This window comes from Anguilla anguilla, chromosome 9, assembly GCF_013347855.1.
Source record: "Anguilla anguilla isolate fAngAng1 chromosome 9, fAngAng1.pri, whole genome shotgun sequence".
NCBI classification, from domain to species: domain Eukaryota; kingdom Metazoa; phylum Chordata; class Actinopteri; order Anguilliformes; family Anguillidae; genus Anguilla; species Anguilla anguilla.
Genome location: NC_049209.1, coordinates 17,025,081 through 17,046,754, shown reverse-complemented (window position 1 = coordinate 17,046,754; position 21,674 = coordinate 17,025,081). Strand labels below are relative to the sequence as shown.

The 21,674-nt window shown below is 44.4% G+C and overlaps 1 protein-coding gene across 3 annotated transcripts in view; it reads left to right on the top strand.

Moving 5' to 3' along the window:
- Window positions 1–255: 255 nt before the first annotated feature.
- The window catches only part of LOC118235984 (phospholipid-transporting ATPase 11C-like), a 46,292-nt gene continuing 24,873 nt past the window's right edge, over window positions 256–21,674 (top strand). For 2 of the 3 annotated variants that reach the window (XM_035433921.1, XM_035433922.1), the window contains exons 1-3: window positions 257–765; window positions 12,190–12,309; window positions 16,447–16,536. In XM_035433921.1, the coding sequence (XP_035289812.1) occupies window positions 739–765; window positions 12,190–12,309; window positions 16,447–16,536 (237 nt within the window). In that variant the 5' untranslated portion in view covers window positions 257–738. Of the gene's footprint in view, window positions 766–12,189; window positions 12,310–16,446; window positions 16,537–21,674 lie in introns of all 3 variants that reach the window. The other variant, XM_035433920.1, reaches the window with a different exon arrangement.

The window sequence follows — 21,674 nt, the reverse complement described above, 5'->3', positions numbered from 1 at the left end:
ATGGCTTGCGGATATTATTGTGCAGCGTTAACTATAGCCTACCAGACTATAAACTACAACATACCCAGCTTATATTAGGCATCGACATCGCACCTGTATTTGTTAACACTCATTTAAAAAATGAATGAATAAAGCCTTAACGATTAGTCTCGAGTTTTGCTCGACAGAAACAATATATAACTACACTTCCCATATAACCCTTGAGTAGAGACCGCATCTTCAAGAGGTGTGGCTTGGGAAAGTGGAAGTACTTGTGTCGAGCGGGGAGGGGGGGCGAGGAACGAGATTCAAGTGCAGTTATTTGACAGAACCTTGAACGTGGTAGGGTGGCAATGGGAGTAGGTAGAGGGCTTCAAATTCAAGTTTCATTTTGTTTGCTTGTCATGATCGTCATACCCGTAACAATGCTTTGCGATTATACCCCCTGAACATATTTAACAGCAACAGGGCATAGCAGGATGGCACTTACTGCAGTTTCCGCGTGTGTGGGGAAGCAAAGCTAGTCTGTGTATTGTACACCGCAACGCGGAAAATATTAAGATGTTGGGGGATAGAATTCAAACGAGATTGAAACAATGTAGCACCGCTGCGGCATTTCCGATATTCGGATGAAAGAAAGAATACAAAGTACCTTCATGTACATGTAAGAACAGCTCTCGACAGCAGAAATAGAGGGAATTGCGGATCGATAGCGTCTTCATTGCTACCAAAGGCAGAAGAGGGACCGAAAACTGCAATATGTTCAGAAGGAGACTCAACCGTTTGGTATGTAGTGCGTAAGCCACAGAAAAGGACCGAGCTTGGGACTTCGGGGATGTGATCTTAGGATTTCAATGTCTTATGCTGGTTGTGTTTCTAACAGCTTTTCGATATCATTCGATTGTTGCACTGCTCTGACCAACCGAATGTTTGTGTCCCATATGTACTATATATTGATACCTACTATTAGCCCATTTGGCAGTACCGTTTAACCACCCCAATTAGTGTAGTCAAGTTTGAGTGTAGGCACCCATTTAAACCACATTTAACCAGCTGAATATAAAGTACGTATCTATCTGCGTTTAGTTTCACTACAACACGTTGCAAATCTGAATCGTGTAGGCTCTTGGGTGGTTGTCTAATCGTTGGCAATTTTTGTCCATTTTTATTTATTTATTTTTGCTTGCGCCGTTTGATGGAAATGCATGGCCAATTGGCCATTGTGAAGTAGCCTACATTCACTGCTCCGCAGATGTGCAGCTCGTCATGCTCTGTGGTTGGTTCCATGTTAACTGGAACAGTGGGTTAGCTGATTTTTGCCACTTCACTTTTTACTTGACTTTATGCTGCACTATCTGCCCAGCGTCTCATTTGCTGTCTGTCTCCATCGGGACGCTGTTTCTGTCCCGCAGTATGACACTTAATTTACAGGAACCGCTAAACTCGTCCTGTGCTGATAACTACCGTAATACCGTTACAGAGAATGAGGACGGAAACCCACATTAGGTGTTCTACTTTTAAATGCATGGTGGAGTAAATATTGTTTCAGCAGATAACAACGTTGTTCGGCGTTGAGATTCAGTCACGTTGTGAATTTAGATGCACCAAGTTTCTGATAGCGATTTTATTAGAAACCATCTAACTCGTAAAAAAAAATTGATATGACGTGAAAGAAGAAAATTCGCCTAACTTTGAAACAAGAAAAATATAAGGGGAACAAAACGTGTCTTTACACGGTGACTAAATTAATCTGTTATGTCAAAATACGTTTGTTGATCTATATTTCTGGTATGTTTTTTACACTGTAAGATGCCACTTTAATTGCATGCTTAGCCCTTTAGTATTTTTTTTTTTAACGGGTGTTGCGTCATTCTTACTGGTGCTCATTACAGGGTTTATGGTCTCCAGATTACTTCTAATTGATGGTTGTATTGAAAGGGTGATATTTAGACTGGAACCAATCCTAGCTCAAGTGGCGATCACAGACACAGCCCCGAGTTCCTTATTTTCCCTCAAAAGCCCGATTGTCAATTCAAGGAAAACACTGAATGCGGTAAATCAGTGGAGGCAGCTAAAGCCTCATCCGTCCTGAACAATATAGATAGGCTACCGATGATTATAAGAAAAGGAAAGGCAATCCCGTAATTATACCGCATCCACCATGTTCGCTGTCTTTAAAATAACGCGGTCAGCATCTTTCTAGGCACCCAGAGCCTTATGGTCGTGTAAATGTTCGCAAGTCGTAAATAACACAATTGTGTGGCAACAGTAGGCTACTGTCAAGGCTGCGCAGTGTCATTTATTTCAGGTTGAGTGTCCACCTGTCTCCACCCCCATCAGTTCCTCTAGGTGCTGCTGTAGGGGCCCTGTGGAAGGGGCCGAGAGCCACGTTCAGGCCCTGTGTCTGTAAAAAGACATGTCCGTCAGACTAGAGCCATCTGATGTGTTTTGGTTTTTCATTATTAGAATATATATGTAAGATTATTAAACACTTCATTCATTTATTATTGGTTTAGATTTCCTAGCCAAAAATCGTGTTTGTTGAAGTATACCTTTGAGGTGAAGGTGTTTATTATTTATGGTAAATACGTTTCAGTGGAAAGACTGTGCTCTTGATGACTATGCTTTTTAATTCAGTGAGAGAGAGAGAGTGAGCCCCCACTTTTGCAATAGTCACTGTACTACTTCTGTACAATTATTGTTCAGTGGACCAAACAGTCTTTCTGCTCCCTATCTGTTCATTCAGCTTATGCAGTCTTGGTTGTGCTGTAGCAGATTATTAGTTCTCTGTAGCAGAGCCCTTAGACGGGATGCAGCCATCCTCTTCCTGCTCTCTGCTGGTCTTCTGTGCTGCTCTGTATCCAGGTTGACACACGCAGTCTTGCTCTGGCCTGTTGATTCAGATCTCCTGTTCATTTGTAGTCGCCTTCTGCTGTGACACAGCTGCTAATAAGCTGGGTTTTGCTGGCAGGGCTGGTGTATGATATGTAGACTCTACAGGCTGCATGTTAAATAGACCTTGGGAAGTCCCAAGCCTGGCGAAGTTGTTGTGCCCAATTCGCAGAGTGACATCTCTGCACTTTTTCCTAGCCCTTCATATGCCACTTACCTCTCCTCTGCTGTCCAGGGTATAAAGGCTTCTTGTCAGGATTTATTTTCCTTATTTAAAGAATCAATCTTTTATTTTGTACTTCTTGTTCCTGGAGTTAGCCAGGAGTTCTTGCTGAGCAGGATGACAGTTCTTGCCTGTTTGGTTGAATGACTGGTCTTCTAAATCTGACTGGTCACGTTGGAAATGAAGAACTTCTCCGCAGAAGCAGATCTTGTTCATTGATTTTTGGTTGTCGCTCAGAATTCAATTGGTCGACCTCCCTGTCAGTGATCTCACCAGGGTGAATGAGGGCAAATAGGGTCGCTCGCTCGCTCTCGGCTGTTCCTGCCCATGACCTCACACTCTTTCAGGAGCATGTGACTTTGCAGCTGACCCGCCTCCCCCCTCCCTCTCCCCAATCTCGAAGCGAAGAGAGTATTCTCCCTCTGCACCTTCATGGTCTCTGAGGTACTATGGGAGCTACTTTTAGACAGTCAATAAAGAACTTCCTCATTGCAGGCGCACCACACTGGTGATTACCGGGCTGGCGTGGATAGCATCTAGCTTCTGAGGCTCGCCAGTCACTCTGCAGCTTTCCCTGAATGCGCAAACACCGCATGGCATTTGTACACAATCTAACAGCACCCTACACCTACACTCGTTTCTCTCAGGAAAATACGGCAATGCTCTATGGGTCCTAAGTGGAAAAATTCCGTGATGCTTAATAATAACCGCTTGCCGTTCAGGCCACCTGTTGTCATGGTATGCTGTAGTGATGACAGCGGTGACAACTGAAGTTTGAGTAAATACCTGTGGGGGATAGCTGGGCTGGGTGGTGGGTAGTTAAGAGCATAGCGACGCGTCGTGTCGCGCCGCGTGCTGGTGGTCCTGCACCTGCGCATTATTTGCCCGACCGGTTTCGTCCGCATAGCCAGCTATCGATTGGAGCGGAGCTCCGCTCCGCCACCGTCCGTCTTGCCCATAAACCTACGGGTGGACAGAAGTGCTAACGCCGACTTCTCTCCCCCCCATCTAACCTCAACGCGGTGATAAAACCCTGGCCACCGGACCTCAGTCGCCCTCAACAGCAGGGTGATGAATAGATCCCGGGGGAGCGTCAAAGAAGAACAGGCCGCGGCGCTTTCCGGACGACCGCCGAGCTAACTTATCACCGGGACCTTCGGAAACGCGGCCGGCGTCCCTGACCCCCCCGGGACGACCCCGGTGCGGCTCGCGGTCGGCGATCTTCCGCCTTCACCGGCGGAGTGAGGCTTCCCGGTTTGTACCCCTCAATTATTTAGCGGCTTGGTTCCTTTTAAATTCTCCTCGCGGTGCTCGCGCCGGCCTCCCCGTGTCCCGTTGCCAGGGCCGCGCCATTAAAAATGCATCGGCCTCATCCATGCATTCATGAAGCCCGCTCCCGGAGATTCCCTGCGCCGCGCCTGCCGATCGGCGCTAATCAACGAGGACTCGCCGGGAGGCGCGGGCCGAACGTCGAAAAAAGGCTCCGGCCGACGCCCGCGCGCTTCCCGCGCACTTCCGGGAGCTCTGAGGCTCCCTTTTTAGCCGAACGGCTCGGGAGTCCCCGTCTCCCGCGTCGCCCTCCGCTCCCGCTGACGGCAGAGGGAGGACGAGACATCCGCCGACGCGCTCGCTAAACGCACCCCTCTCTTACACAAGCCCCGAGCCCTACGAAGCCGGAGGGATAATAAGACGCTCTCATCACGAGCAACTGCCAGAGAACGCGCAGGCAGACGTCAACAGTACATACGCGCTGAGAGAGATGCAGGGATGGGATGGATCTGTGGCTCCCACCACTGAAACGTAGCTTAGGAGGCTTAATTCAACGGCTGTTATCAACGGCGGTGGCTCGGGGCTTTATGAAGGATGTGACAACTGTTGGAGCCGAGACGCAGGTTTTAAGCATTAAGACGTGAATATTCCCGGGTATCTCCGGGCGCTTCCTCTTCGCCAGGGCGCGGCGATGGAAGCGGCCGTGCAGCCGGGCGGATTAGTTTAGTCATCGTCGACGCAAAGCGCGGGATCGGGAGCACCTCATCCCCACGGCTGCCGCGGCGGTCCCTGTGACGCACTTTTCCTTTTCCCGCGGATTTGCCAAATCAGCTGTGACGCTCTTTTTCAATGCACTTGGCAACTGTGGCTTTTTTTTTTTTTTCCCGGGCGCCATTTTTTTCCTCTTGTGAGTGTAATGCAGTGGTAACTCTGGCCCCCACACTCTCTAAAATAACTTGGAAAAAAATTATGAAATGCAATCACATATAAACAATCTTTGTGATTTGACTTGTTTCAACACAAAATTCCAACAACATATAAACAATCTTTGTGATTTGACTTGTTTCAACACAAAATTCCAACAACATATAAACAATCTTTGTGATTTGACTTGTTTCAACACAAAATTCCAACAACATATAAACAATCTTTGTGATTTGACTTGTTTCAACACAAAATTCCTTCTTCTCTTTTCTGAACATGTTTGTGGAAAGGTTTTGTTGAATTGTTTTCCCCCACCACGTCTGTATACAGAACGTTAAAGCATTTACTGTTGCAGGTCTTTGTTTTTTCTTTACAGCACATAAAAGGCTCCTGTCCTGATAAAGCGCTTCACCACTGAAGGAGATAACCCAAGTTAGCCCTGTAGCTGATGAAACTGTAATGGCTCCATTGAGCAGCCATGAGTTTCTGTTGGTACTTTTTATATACCTGCTTTTCAGAAATGTGAGGGGAAATTAAAAAGAAAGAAGTGCCTTGCATAGGCCAGTGGGGTGATAAAGGCTTGGCCCGGCAGTGAGTTTTAGTGTTTTTACTTGTACATTAAATTAATTATTAACAGACTTGAAAACTGGATGGGAGGGTGGGGAGGGATGGGGACATGTGTTGCCCTGAGAGACAGGGCGGTGATGACTGCCCTGTGCGGTGTGGAGAGCAGAGGAGCAGCGGGCGTGGCGGGGCATGCAGCGGGGTTAGAGCTGGGTCAGGGCTGGGCCGCTGGTTATGATCATTCAGTTCTGTGACAGAGCTGGTATTTTTATGTTTGTGGCGTGGTGCAGGGTAATCGATGCTGCTACTTGCACTGAAAACATATTTTTTTCACTCTTTCAAACTTTTAGAATGGTAGTGAGTTTGATGTCTTTACTTGGTGTGCTATGAGGAAGGCATTTACAAACTGCTTATAGTTGTTATATGGAAAGACTTTGCAACAATTTTCATGTAAAATGTAATACCATCCGTTTTTAGTTCCATATGTGAATGTGTCACATTTATAGAATTTTGTTGAAAGTTTAGGATTTGGTGTGCTGCCACTTCCTAATGCACTTTTTAGTCTTAAAAGCTTGTTTTTCCCCAAATATAGTGCATTTCATGATACTTACCATTCTGTGGCATAATCCTCAAGCTTTAGATGGATAAACCAGCTTTTTACGTAACTTGGTGTTTTGTATTTATTTGCTTATGCCTCCTAGCCATGGCTGCTTTGTGGCCCAGGCCATATGGATGGGCGTTATAAGCAGTATAAATGATATACAGGTGCCAAATGTGACACAATATGACTTTGGCTTATATCGTCTATACTGGTAGAGAATGGGTTTTGATGGTGATATTAGAGTGTCAATGCAAAGATTTTGGGATTTCAGGGCTCAATAAGGACTGCCCACTGGCTGGGGGTACTATAAGCTTTGAAAAACAGCTACTTACTGAAGTAACTTTCAAACGATAATGGGATTTTGCCAACTCATTTACCTTTATTTATTGCTAGCAAGCTAAAAGGGAGAAAAGAGAACAAGCTAACTAGATATTAGCCTTTCCCTGAGCTCACACAGGCTCTGCACAGTCATGCATGATGATGTTATAAATGCTGCCCACACACACTCAGCCCTGGCCAGGCTCAGCAAATTCTACAACAAGAACTTAATACAGGCAGGGCCGAGGCTCAACTGTGGCTGGCCCACACAGGCGGGTCCCAGTTTCACCTGTGGCTGCCCTACATAGGGAGGGCCCAGGCTCATCTGTGGCGGCCCTACACTGCAACAGCAGTCAGAGTCTCTCTGTACAAGGGACAGACACCACCACCAAAAATATTGAATGGTTCTGACTACTACCATGGAAATCATGATGTTGTGACCTAGATTACTTCTTCTCATGGGTATTCCATAATAATATAGTTAGCTAATATCTAGTTAGCTTGTTCTCTTTTCTCTCTTTTAGCTTGCTAGCAATAAATAAAGGTATACGAGTTGGCAAGATCCCATTATCGTTTGAAAGTTACTTCAGTAAATAGCTGTTTTTCAAATCTTATAGTAGCCCCAGCCAGTGGGCTGTCCTTATTGAGCCCTGTTTCATGACCAAAATCTTTGCATTGACACTCTAATATAACCATCAAAACCCGTTCTCTACCAGTATAGTTTCTGTTATTTTTAGTGTAACTCTATTCTGATGAGACCAATAATCCTGAGATATCTGGAGTTTACAAAAGAACCACACTGTTCATTTTGCTGTGCCTGAAAGTGATAATTGGTTCTTTGCTTTTACGGTCACTGGTGTGTTTGCACTCCGCTTGAGTGGCGTAACATTGCATAAAGTACTCTAGGCAGCTGTCTGCTTTTCTTTGCTCACTCGCTGTGTGTGAAAGAAGATCAAATAAGCTGACAGGAGATTGGAAATCGAAGAACTGTGTGTGTTTGGCTCCTGAGAACTGCACATTCTCTGGACTGTTTTGACTAACTCAAGTAAGTACAGCAGCTGGGATTACTGTTAATTGGACCAGCTCCATGCTATGCACTTATAAGTATGCAATTATTCTATAGGCAAGTCATTTTAGTATGGGTCTGTTGATGATGTAATCTGACACAGGCGTGCGATGTGTAACCACCTGTGTCAGGTCAGTAACCAGCATGCTTCAGCATGTGCAGTGGGCTTTTGGGATATATCCTTTGGTTTTGTTTTCTCATGTACAATGTATGAGTCCAGATCAGGAATTCAAGCAAGACTGAATACTGTGCGTGTGAATCTTTGCGCTTCTGTAATGAGAGGAGTGGTACTGTGGTTTTTTTTGCAGTTCATTGTAAGGGCGGAAGAGTTATTTGTGCTGTGCTCGAGTTGAGGTTTTCTGATCCTGCTCGTTCAGGAGCGCAGCCCATCACGACCTGTCCCTCCTACCACTGCCATCTTGAAGAGGCCGGCACGGGAACCGGATGTCGGAGCAAGTTCCCGTGTCGGTGGAACAGCTGAAGCTTCAAGACCCCCGTGGCCGCGTGTACGGTCAGGGGACCGTAGCAATCATTTTATCTGGAAAGGAGCGAAAGAAAAAAAGAAAAGCAAGCAATCCTGCATTGAAATGAGAGAGCACACGTTTGAGGCGGCGAAACGAGATTCCTTCGTTTGACAGATTGTCGTATTTAGGGCTCAGTGCCCGGGGCACGCGGGCCTGGAGCGAAGGCTTACCGCAACAGTCCTGCACGCTGCCAATTTCCCCGCTGCGAAAACGCAGCGTAGCTGCCTGCCCTTACGCGCCAATAATGCACGAAAACACGAAATGACGAGGTTTGCAAAAAAAAAAAACAGAGTTGCACTCTAAGCAACTTTTCATTTCATTTTGTTTACTCTGCCCGCACCGTTGTCGAGGGACGGGGTTTGAGCACTGCAGGTGTGTAGACAGACCCGCGTATGCGGTGAAATCGGAACCGCCTTCAGCATTAGGGAAACGTGTTTGCAAAATGCGGTTTCAGTACTACTCATTTTGTTATTGCAATAGGAGGCTAGTTGTATCCAATATTATAGGGCCCTTAACATCTGCCGCAGTTCAAAAAAGACGTTTTTCCATGCTTCAAAATCATTACATTTTCTTAGTCGGTAGACTGAAACAGACAGACACAATCAGTAATATACAAACTACAGCACATGTGGCTTGTATCATCTAAAAAGAAATCAACCCTTAGAACAGTGATGCGTGTTAAGTCCGTAAACAGACCGTGACCATGCTAGTTCTGACCCTGGGGCAGCCCTGCGACTAAACACAACCGTTTTAATATTTTGCATAAGAAAGTCCCTCACGCCCCCACACAACAGCCAATTATGCGCCATCCTGCTAAGCTAGCCACAGTTGACACAGGCACAGTCTGTATTTACTACCAGATTTACACGTCAGAATACAGCAGTATGAACTACTAGCAACCATTTACAACATGGCGTCATTTTTCCTGGTCAACATGATGCTTCATTATTTGTTTCAACGTTTCATTTCAAGGCAATTAGCAGCTGCTGTTATCCTGAACGCTTTTGAAATTTTACACTGTATCCATTCATACAGTAGGATATTGGAGCAATGCAGGTTAAGTGTCTTGCACAAAGGTACAACAGCAGTGTCTTCTCTGGGAATTGAACTTGCAACCTTTTGGTTACAAGCCCAGTTCCCTAGCCATAAAACTACTCTATACAGCAGCCTCCATGTGATTAATTTTTTTTTCAGAGCCAAGTTTCTTGCTGAGGATGTTTGTATTGTATATACATAAACCTGCTAAATGCTAATTTGTTATTGCAATCTTTCATGGACCTTCATTTTTTATGTGCTGATCACTTGCAAGCAATTTCATCTGTGCTGTATTGAGATGGCTGTGGTGACCTTATTGATTCCCCCTCCTCCCTGCACTGCGCAGTGATTTTAATCAAGAATTCATAATTGAATGCTCTTTACTTGTGCTTAGTCAGTCCTGCATTTTGTAGGGTGCAACTGAGAAATATGGATGTCGTATTCCATCCGGTAGGACAGATTAGTCTCGGCCGCGCCGACTGGTGGAGAGAGCACACGCACCTGTGATGCTTTAACTGATCAGCCCAGGTGCTTAAAGGTCTGCTTCTCTCCACAGTTCGGGGCCGAGATTGGGAGTACGCACCGAGAGGGCAAGTTTTCGAGTTTTGTTTGTCCCAGCACAAAAAGGAAGAAGATCTGCTGCTGAAAAGCTGGAGGAGCTGGTCAGCTGAAAAGCTGGCAAGCTATGAGCGGCAAGCTGAAAAGCTGCCGCTCGGTTTTGCTTTATTTAGTCTTTTTTGTTTTAGTGTGTTTTTGTTTATTGTTTTTCGCCTGGAACCCGCGAGGTGGAAAGGGTGAAGGTGTTTGTTTAATCGATTTTGTGTTGGTGTGGGCGCGCTCTCTCTCTGTCCGTGCGGCAAACGACGGTGTTTCTCGGAACTGCTGCGTCTCCTTCCCAGGGGTGTCATGCCATCGTGTGACAATGGCATTCAAGCTATTCTACGCCGCCTCTGACGTGACTGTGCCTTGTACATGTGCTCTGGTCTTTACGCACGTGCAGATTTTTACAGGCACAGTCCTGTAACTCCCGTGGCCTAACCCTCAATTTACTGAGCACTTCATTTCTGTCGAAATGAGTGACACGTCGGTAGCTCTGGCCTCCTTCTCCCACGCCGCCGGCATCTCGTCGGCCGACATCACATCCACTTTTAATCCAGCACTCCTTTCTGGGTGATTGAGTTTGCGTGTTAATCTCCATTTATCTTTATTGTGTTTTCGGTTACAGCTACGCTGCAGCCGGTGAGTCCAGCCTGTTCTTGCACAGTTAAGTGTGATTTATACTGGGGCTCGTCTGCGTTTGTTAGAGGGGCTGTAACCTTGAGGCAGTGCTGCTCGTGTGCTTAATGACTCCCATGGAGAGAGAGAGAGAGTGCGAGTGTGTGAGAGAGAGAGCTACACGGATTAAAAACAAAAAAGTTACAATGTAGAGTAGAGACTCGTTCAGTGCTCTTCTTTGCCAGTGCAAATATTTCTGCCTGAACATAAATGTTTTTTTTTTCTGAAACGGAAGACCAAAATGTTAATGGGGGACTGAGTTTCAAAGCCTGAAAAATTCCTTTGTTCGGTTTCAGACATTGTCTGAAGTTCTGCGGCTTTTGTACTTCCTACAGGAGCACAGGGGTGTTGTTACAATTACAGATCCAGCAGGACAGGAAGCTGGTATCTGTAACACTAGAATACTTTCATTAATTTCAAACCTCTGTCTTCTTGTGACTTTTTGGGAAAGCCAGCGCAGGCTGTCCTAAAGATGGGGACACCCCCAGCTTACAGTTTGAGAGAGTGAAGTCATATGGGGCGTTAAGGAAGTATGCATAACTCTACCTTTACCGCCCCAGACAACTAGTTTGAAGACTGTTCAACAATCTACACTAGACTGTATTGTACACTTCACCTGTGGCTAGTGACCTCAACAAGCTGAAGTCCTCTGGGGATTTGGGGGTTCTTATGAGCTCGTTCCAAGCCTGTGCTTGCTCTATAGTCTTGCAGTGAATGACACCCTTGAACAAATGCATTTTCTTGAAATAAACAGAAGCGTCCTGTTTTCCACAAACATTTCTCTTCTTCAATTCTGGAGTGTTTTCCTGGAACCGCCGTCCCAGTGTTTTTAGGGTGAGAAGACACAGCTGTGCGTTGGGACAAAGCTCAGTGGTGACATGTTCCCTGTAGAAAAATGGAGACTAGCGGACCCTGTGATCGCTGATGTCATGGCTGCGGGTGTGCGCAGCACAAAGCAGCACATTATTCAGAGAAACACAATGTCGAAAACACAGGGCGTTTTGTATTTGTGTTTTTTTTTTCTCCCCTCCAGCTTAAGCCTCCAAGACCCTTATTGTGCTTTAGCCTCTTTAGTTAATAAAGCTGCCAAAGTAATTTTGCTCGCTCTCATTGAACAGTGATGTAAAGTCCAATGGCAAAGCTGCTCCATGAGAGTGATGGGAATCTACTACATGATTATATGAAAGGTTTCAGGCCTTGCATGTGTTGCTGTTCTACCTTCTAGACAGTTTAGAGTTGGAGGGATTTTACATCCCTGGTGTTTTTATTTCCCTGCACTGTGCGACATCCAGTGTGTCCATTTACATGATCATGTTCCAGCTTTGCAAGCGTAAAGGTAGAAACTCACTGTCTCACTGTCCGCACTCAGTATCTAGAATCTGAGGAGTTGTAATTGTTGTGTGTAGGTTACCATTGTGGACTGGAGCCGTTTCTCTTCTGTTCTGTAGTGTATGGCATTAATGCACTGTAAGCTGGCTTTCATTCTAACACTTCCTGGTTTGCCCGATCCTCTCTGCAGTTTGCGGGGGACGAGAAGAGGGGGGACAGTCGGACCATCCATGTGGGCCACCAGCCCTGCCCAGCCACGGACGCCTTCATCCAACCGAAATTCTGCGACAACAGGATTGTTTCCTCTAAGGTAGGTGACGGTAGCTTCTGACTGGTGATGTCACACTATTCCAGTGCTGGCAGAGTCTGCAGTTTAAATGGGAGTTCTCAGGCCATCTCAGTTAGAAGTCATTTCCTGTAAGTAGTTGTTTGGATAAGGAGTAAAGTTGGCTGCCGCTACCAATTCAGGGTTACCTAAAAGCCTCATGGGAGCCAGAATGATCCCCCTTGTACTCACCCCTGGAGTGTGACGCCAGCTCTTGAAACCAACAGACCTGTCAAATCTAAAATTTTTCTCTTTCCCTCTGTTCCTCTCATTCTTTCATCTCATTCTCCAGTTTATTTTCTTTCCTGTTTTATCCCCTCTCCATTTCCATCTTGCTGTTCCTCCAGTGGAGGACATTTTGGTGTCTCTGAGAGTGGGCGTGTCATGCTGGTGAAATTTACTGGTTGCTATTAATGTGCTCCTGTGGTGGTGATTGTGTTCCCAAGGGCCTTCTGAAATCTGTCTACCCTTGTAATCGGGGTGTAGGGGGGCACTTTGTTGAGGTGGTGGGGGGGGGGGGGGATTTATTGTGTTGCTGTGGTCCCACTGCTGATCTGCCAATCGATTTTTTTTCCCCCAACGTGAGATCATAAACAATTTAATTACCCTCGCCAGCCCCCTGGGCTCACAGCATCCTTACCTTCTCCACTGGAGGTTCTCACCACAGTATTTACATTTCTCCCTGGGTGTGCTGTCAGTCATCCGACTGCTCCTCCCCCCACTGTCCTACTCTCTGTGATGAGTGTCCTCTTGCTTGTACTTTATCTCACTCTCTCTTTTTCTCTCTCTCTAGTTCTCTGTCTCCTTTTCTGAGTATCCTTGGCTAAAAGACATTTTTTGATTTAATGGAAAATATTTTTAGAAAGTTGAGCATGGTTTTTGATAAATTTGTTTTTTTATTTTGGGTCCCAGTATGTAAAGAGTTAAAGAACACAATGTCAAGTGATACATTTCTCATGCTGGGTGAAACAAAGACAGTGATTTATAAAAGCTGTTAAATGAAATGGCAAATAGTCGCAGCTGTGAGGTGAACAGAACTTATAAAATGATAAGCCAGGGTCATAATACTGGCTGGTTAAATAACAAAATCAAAGTTTGCTTACACTCAGCTCAATGGTACAATAATATATTTAATGTTGCTGATAACAAATAACAATATGAGAAAAAGATCAGGTAAATGGGATCATTTACGTAAAGATAATGTCTTTTGGGACTGATTATGTTCGACATGTGAGTCAAATGCTTTTGCATAACTTCCTGTTTCCCAGACAATAGCAATAGCAATGTTACATAAGAGGCTGCCTGCTTTGTCCCTGCCACAGGAAATTGGGGAAATCATTTTCTTTAGGCTTGGGTATTGTTAGTAAAGTTGTATAATCTTCTCTAAAGTAAGTTGCTCTTTTTTTCTAACATTGTATGGTGAAGTATTCTGTCTCCTTCTCTGGTTGGCTGCAGCATGGCCTGTCCTCATTGGTTCTGGGTCTTGGCCGGTCTCCATCGCCATAGTGTTTTCTCTGAGCCTTTACCTTTTCCAGGTCTTTAATGTCGGCCATGACGGTTGGGCTCGTAGTTTGCCGTGTTAAAAAAAATTTTTTTGTCCCTAATAGCACCAAGTTTTGCTGTGCACTTGTGTCTGTGTCCCAAGTACGTGCTGTATTTTGCAACATTGTGGCTGTGTGTTGAAATAGTTCTTTCTGTAGGCTACTTACTGTTGCTTGTTCAGTGTGTTTGTGCGGGGGGAACACTTCTAGCCTCGGCTCTAGGCATTTGAGGACCTTGGGGTAATATAAAGTGGGGGTTGCCTTCTTTTAGGCGTTTCCTAATATGGAACACCTTTTTGGCTGGACCGAAACAGTGGGGCCAGCCCTACAAACGCAAATGTCTGTGACTGAGTGAGCGGCTGCGTGAGTCATGAAGTTACACCATTGGTCAGCCGGATCATGTGTGTTAGGTCCAGCCATATACTAGGTTTTAACCTGGTCTTGTTTATTTGAACTAGCTTTGAGCTGCAGCCACATTTTGCTGTACATGCATTTTTTTCTGTATGGCAAAATGGATCTAAAAGTTAATGTTTTAAACTGTGAGTGTTGACACCACCCGTTTGGCAAAATTGAGACAGTTCACACTTGGCATATACTGGCATACAGTGCAATCACTTAAATTATGTATTTGAATATTCTGAATACTGTCAACCAAAATATTAAAGTGCTATTTATAAAACCATACACACCAAAAGGATTTCTCTTCAGTTCATTCACTACAATTTGTTTCCAGTCAAGTTTCAAGGTGAGTCTGCAGACCTAAAAATGTGTAGCATATACTTCACTGTCATAAATGGAGCAATTGGTTGGCAATTGCAGTTCGTTGGCAGATTTTCAGCCTGTTCAGTTGGGAGTTTGATTTGAGTGTTCTTGTGTAGACAGACCTGAGTGATTCCTCTTTCTGTGCATTTTCCACCAAATTGAAGCTGTCTTTTGGGCTTATTTTGAGTCCCACTACACTTATTATAAGCTTTCCTGTGCCACTGTGATGTTCCAATTGTCAGTTAAGGGCCGTCGAAAAATTTGTGAACAAATTTAAACAAAGATTTGACTGGTTGCAGTCATAATGCAAGTATCTGATGACCTAAATACATAGTTTATGCATATGCATAGGTTATGACCGCAGCCTTGGTTAATCTACAAACACCTGCATAGTGGTGATTTGAAAAAAAAAAGTACCCAGACCTGGGTCAAATATGTATTTAAAATATTTAGATATTGGCGAGTTTTGAAAATAGGTCAAGTTGATGATGCGTCATAGGCACGTAGGTTGAGCCGGTGATGAGGACACCAGTCCCGCCCGGGTTAGGCACTGTTCTGGCTTAGGACTCGTCGTGGATCAAGCTAGCTATCATTGCTATTTTACTATGTCAGCAAATTGCATTCAATCATTGCTTCCTAAAGACCAACAAAGGTATTTTGGCTAAATAAATCGAATAGGACCGAGTTTTGTCCTTATGTGGCTACAGAGTGGACAAATGTTCCAACTGTGGGCTGCCGTATCATTCCCTGACATTTTTTAAAATCCCTTGGTAACAAATAACATCAACTGCAAACGATGCATGACCATGAAACGTAGACTAACAGTATCTAGCTGACTGTAGTCAAACAGTTTCACTTTGACCATTTGATTGCAGAAGCAATTTTAACAATGTCATTTTGTGGGCTCTTGCCGTTAGATGTTGCTAGCCACGGGTTTCTTGGCACTAAATAAAAGTGCAGATCTGTTCTGAGTTTTGATGAAAATATGTTTTTTTTCCAAAAAAATCACCATAACCTGCACCATTTTTATTTTAGTGCTCTCTAAAGGGTTAAAGTATTTTAGGTAGTTTTTTTACTCAGTCAGTCTGTAATTGACGTAATAAGCACATGGAAGGAAATATTTTAAACTGTGTTTTGAATCTTTAACACCCTCCATGGAACTCAGTTATGAAGAAGTGTCCTCTTATGAATGCATATCCAATGAGACCATGGTCATAATCCTGATGTGGAGTGGGGGGGGGGGATAGAAATAAAAAAAAGAGTGTATCTCCATCTTCACTCTGGTATATTTCTGCTCTTGTCGTTGTCGCCTGCTGTCAGTCACAAGATCTGCGTTGTTTAGTCCTCCTCAAAAGCTCGGGGAGATAAGTGTCTCCTTAATGATCAGAGCATCTGCAGTCCCGCCCACTTAAAGGATCCGCTTACCGCTTGATAAGGTAATCGGCTCTCTTTTCACAGTGGGAGAAATTAAGGAGATAAGTCGCAAATCCACGTCGATTAAATACCTGCAGGTCCGGCTCGGGGTCATCCCAGGGCATAGGGGGAGATAAGGTTGCCTGAATGCTATTGAAGTCAAAACGCATCAATATTGGAGCGCAATACTCTGGCTTCATTCAGCTTGTCTTATTAAATCCACTCAACTGTGTTCCACAGCCGCAGCTGCTCTTATGTTTGGGTGAAATACAACCTCTGCATTATGCATTGTACTTTGATATTATTTATAAATAATTTCTATGGAAATATTGGCAAGTGATCTGTGACAGAAAAAAAAAAATTAATATACTTTCTGGCTTTTGTCCACCTTTTTTTTGCTTTGCAGTATACCGTCTGGAACTTTTTGCCCAAGAACCTGTTCGAGCAGTTCAGAAGAATTGCCAATTTCTACTTCCTGATTATATTCCTTGTGCAGGTGAGTGTGCCGGTGACTCTGTATGGGTTTGACTGCAGAATGTGTGTGTGTCTGTGTGTGTGTTTTTGTTACTAGGATCCCCTTTAGCTGATTATTATTCCCCATTATTCTTTCTGGGGTCCTCATATAACACAAAAACATGTATACATTTATACAAACAGGTAAGACAAATTTTTATTAAATTTAAAAGGAACAAAAAAATGTATATTTACTAATCACAACATAAAACAACCACAAGTACAGACACAAGTTAAGGTATAAAAGTCACGCAAAGAAATACAAGATGTAAGTTTCTATGAACCTATTTCCATTATACTTCCATTAAGACACACCATTAAAGCTCCTCTGAGCATCTTTTGGAAACTAGCCTTACTTGTGGCTTGTGTGATGGGAGGTGGCAGTTTATCCCATTCAGCTCTGTGCAATACTGTTTCCGCATTGCGTTAGTATTTGGAGAAGGAATCGTAAAATGGCCCAGACTCATTTGCCTGACAATATAATTATGTATATTGCTGATTTACATTGACTGTGAGAATAAATATTTAGGCTTGGTGAGCACACCAAGTTTTTTCTTTTTAAAAAAGTGGTGAGGCTGTATGTCAACCACTCCTCAACTTCCAGGCAAGAGAGAGTCATGTGCATCCTGTCAACGCTCTCTCATTGAGCAGTGGAGGGCTAGGCGTGTTACTATATTCTGTGACAACTGTGGCTTATGAAGTTCTTATTCGTGTCAAGCTGAGACTGTATAACCTACTTTGTAGGGTCATTGGTGAGGCAGTATGAGCATGTTCTAATTGCGGATATACCGCAGTCCATCTAGGCCAGCACCCTGTCTATGTGGTTGGTTCATGAAAGTCTCTCATGAAGAGTGACCTTCAAAACGTTTGGTTTGGTTAACCTGCTCTATCGGTATATCATCAATAGAGAGATTCTGCTGCGTTCTGTTGGATTGGTTGGCTGGTCATCCAGTTGATTGCCATCTCCCCGAAGCCATAGGATGCTATTTTATTTGAGTTAACTGCTCATGGTCAAGGCTATCAAAGGCTGCGGTGAAATCTAGCGGCACAGCTCCCACTAGCATTCCTCTGCTATCAACCTGTTTCAATCAGCCATCAGGCCGTGTGAGCTAGGGCTGTGCATGCACTGTAGAATACCAGTCTCTGTAAGCATGCTGATAGTTAGATTCCCGCATTTTAATTGCAAAATATTACTGGACCTGATTTAAAAACTATTCTTTCGATAATCTTGCTGAGTAGAGATAGATCACTGACAGGTCAGATATTTGCACTTTCCTGTTCTTATGCAGGGTGGTGACTCTGACAGGTTTCACAAGCCTGTGGATAGGTGGCTTCCTTCAGACTCGTATCGAAAATATGAAAGATATGCAGTGGAACGGGTCTGGCTGCCATTTTAAGTAATTTACCATCAAGATTATCAGAGCCACATGGTTTGTCACTATTGACAGATGGTAACAGTTTCTCAACTGCTGCTACCTGTACTATTTGGAAATCAAACGTACAATTTTTAGTCTGCATAATTCATTCCTTTATTAATGAGTCAGACACCATCCCACTGGATGCCTTCGTTTCACCTCTGCTTTGCTAACAAAATATTCATTTAAATAATCAATAATGTCCTGAGACTTTAGCAAGTAATAAAGTCCCGTTTCACCTCAATAAATGCGGGAGATGCAGTTGCCTTGCCCATTATATGATTAAGCCTTTTCCATAACTTTATTCTTTCAATCTTCTTAGATTTTGTTTCTATAATATGCTTTTTTCTTTTTCCTGTTAATTTTTGTGGTTTGATTTCTCTAGGGAATTTATAGGGAATATATTCTTCAGTCCTTTGTGCTGCCTTAGTACATTACTTTTCTTTTTATTTCATCTCCATTGACCATGCAAGTTCTCAATTCTTCAACTAGCCAAGGTGTTATTATTGGTTTTATGTTTTTAACTGGTGTATGTATCAGCCACAGACAAAAATATTAGCGTAAATATTTGTTTGGCTGTGTCAATGTTATCCAGTGCACAAACACTTTCCCACTGCCATTCTTAATATCACCTTGGTCTTTCTGACTACAGCAGCCATGTTATAATCACTAAAACTAATAGGAATAGATACTACCTTGGCTCCATGTTATTAGTAAATATGTGGTCAATATGGGTTGATGACAAAAGACCAGCAGGATTAATGAACCCTGGTTGATTTCTTTATCATCTGGGTCAGATTACACGCATTGGCAGCATCATTTAGTTTCTTCTTTAACGCACAGGTGTTGGAGAGCCAGTCGATGCCAGCTGAATTTTGTGCTCTGTAACCAATCATATCACAACAAAAGTACTGTATATCAGCCCAGTCCACCAATATGGGTTTCGAATGGGCCAGACGCAATTGGACCCAGGTGCCTCCACTTGGCTATTCATCAAATCAATATGTGATTTTGTACAAATATAGCCAGACCCCCTCTGTATTAGTTTCTATCGCTCCTAAACAGGGAGAATCCCTCAAAAGATGCAGTAACATGCCATCATCAAAACTAGAGTCCAAGTGTGTCTCTGAAATAGCCCTTATATGTATGTTTAGTTGCAATAAAGTCTTTCGTTCATGAGTATTATTCCTTAAACTGCAAATAAACTGTATGTATATGTGCCTGTAATTTGGGATGGCAGGTATGCCATCCCGCCAAGTTACGCCTTGGTGGGGGCATGCCCCATACATTACATTACATTCTGTACATTCTCACCCCATTTCAACAGACAGAATTCATAAACAACTTCACATATCCACACAGTGACTTGAAAGAATTGAGGAAATATTGAGTAGCATTGCTTTGGAATACATCTGATTTAATTTCGGTGAGGCAAGATAGCCTATATTGTTTGTAGTACCGTAACTTGGCTTCATTTTGATATCAATACTTTTAATGGCAGGCCTGGATTTTGGCAGTCTGAATGAATGAGTTATAGACGGTGTATGTCTTGTATGTGTGAGTAACTTGGCATTTTTGTACGTTGAAAACGTGTTTTTTATGAGATAATCTTTTACTGGGCAAATTTGAGGTAGTTTAGCACAGGTAAAGATATGACCTTGTACAAGAGATTGTAGGAAAATCTGTACATTCATTCTGACAAGCTAAACCCCAGATAGCTAATTTGGCCATGCTGCTGGTTGGCGTGTGTGTGGGTATGTGTGCGCATGTGCCTGTATGTGAACGTGTGCCTGTGTGGTCTATGTGTCGGTTGTCTATGTGTCTTTGGAGTGATTAATTTTTTGCGGCAGTTTATAAAATGACCGAGGCAGTTGTTTTTGTTCAGCTTATATAATGTTCAGTGGTCTGTTTCTTTCCTCTTTTTCTTCCTTAAAGACATACCACACAAGTATTAACTTGCCTTCAAATGAAATCACCAAGAAAGAACATTCTTTCTGAATGACATTGAATATCATGAACATGATAACACTTCAGTATTAAAATAACTATTTTGCAAGGCACTGACCAAGGCCTGTTCAAAACAAAGAAGAGAGGTGGCTGTTTTACTGATCATGGCTATCAACCTAGGGAGTCTAAGCTGTGGTTTTGAGTCCAGTCGTGTTGAACGATGTGATTGAGAGAAGCTTTTTTGCCAAATCTTCAAGCCCCAAGGATCCCCCCTCATTTTCTGCAGAAATGTGTCCATGGCTGTGGTAGACGGGATCTGCAGGGAGAATTCCTTAATGAAATTAGTGGTTATTTTGGCTATGTGGGAGTTCCATCAGTGTGCTCATGGTGTGTTACCCTGCCTGGTATTCGACTGTCGACTGCTAATCTGGGAACTCTCTGGAGAGGCTCTTTATCCAAACTGCTCAGCATTCCTTGTGTGGCATGCCATTATAGCCATGGCACACGCACAACTCGCGCACACACACACACACACACACACACACAAACAGACACGCAGAAACACACAAACACACACATACTGTACACAAATACACATACAAACACACACGTAGAAACACACTGACAGACACATACTGTACACAAATACACACACACACACACGCAGAAACACACTGACAGACACACACACGCACACACACACTTGCACTACCCATCATTTCAGGCCCCAGCGTCACTGCCTGGGCCAGAAATAGATCCATTTGATTTTTGTTCTCGGATGATGCAAGTCCCAAACCTCCAGCGTTCCCCCCGCCATCCTCCCCAGAAGAGGCGGCGCCTCTGACGTCAGTCGCCGGGGTGTCCTCTGCACGTCTATTTTCAGAAGCAGGCTGCCGCCGCTGCGGAGGCCGCGCTCGGCTCCCGCCGCGAGCTCCCGAGGAAACCCGCGATCGGGGACGACGGGGACGCGAGCGGAACCCGCGGCCGCCCCGGCCTCCCGGCGGCTCTTCGGCGCCCGCGAGCGTTCCCTCTCCTCTGCTGCTCTCACGGCCGGACCAATCGGCCGGTCCGAGCACGTCGACCGCCGTGTAGCGTGCCGGCGAGGGGGGGGGGGGGGGGGGGGGCTCTGCTTGGGAAGCGAATCAGAGAGAACCTCCGGAGGCGTCGCGCGAGCTCGCGGAGCGCCCCGTCCCCAGAACCTTTCAGCCGCTGCTCTCTTCGCGGCTGTGATCAGAGGTGGCCCGCAGCCTGCTTCCTTCAACCGGTTTAGATCACTGCGTTCAATCAATAAATAATGTCCCATGCCTCCTTTCTGTGGCATTCATTAGCACCAGGGAGCAGTGTAGCTCTGAGCCTCTCTAGTCACCTCACTTACACAGGAAGAGGGCTGAAAGCACACTAGTCTATTGATAGGCTTCTGCCTCACTCTGCAAACTGACCTGATAGGAGCAAGGTAGTGCGGCATGGGTCTGTTATCAGGCTGAATACAGCTCATCTTCTCCAATCTGGAAGAGGTCTGCTTTTCTTCTGAAAGCCATTTGTAATTAGTGCACAGAACTGTGGTTTCGACGCTGAAATTTCCTGTTCAGCACAAATTCCCATCCTCAGTTTTGTTCGTTCCACCCACCAAGCTAACTAGATCATTTAAAAGGGGCCATATGTTCTGCATACTGCAAAGAGGCACATCTGTTCTGTAAGTATTTAGTGTGTTCATTAGTGTTTCTGCCAGCCACAAATAATACAGCATACAGACGTCTCT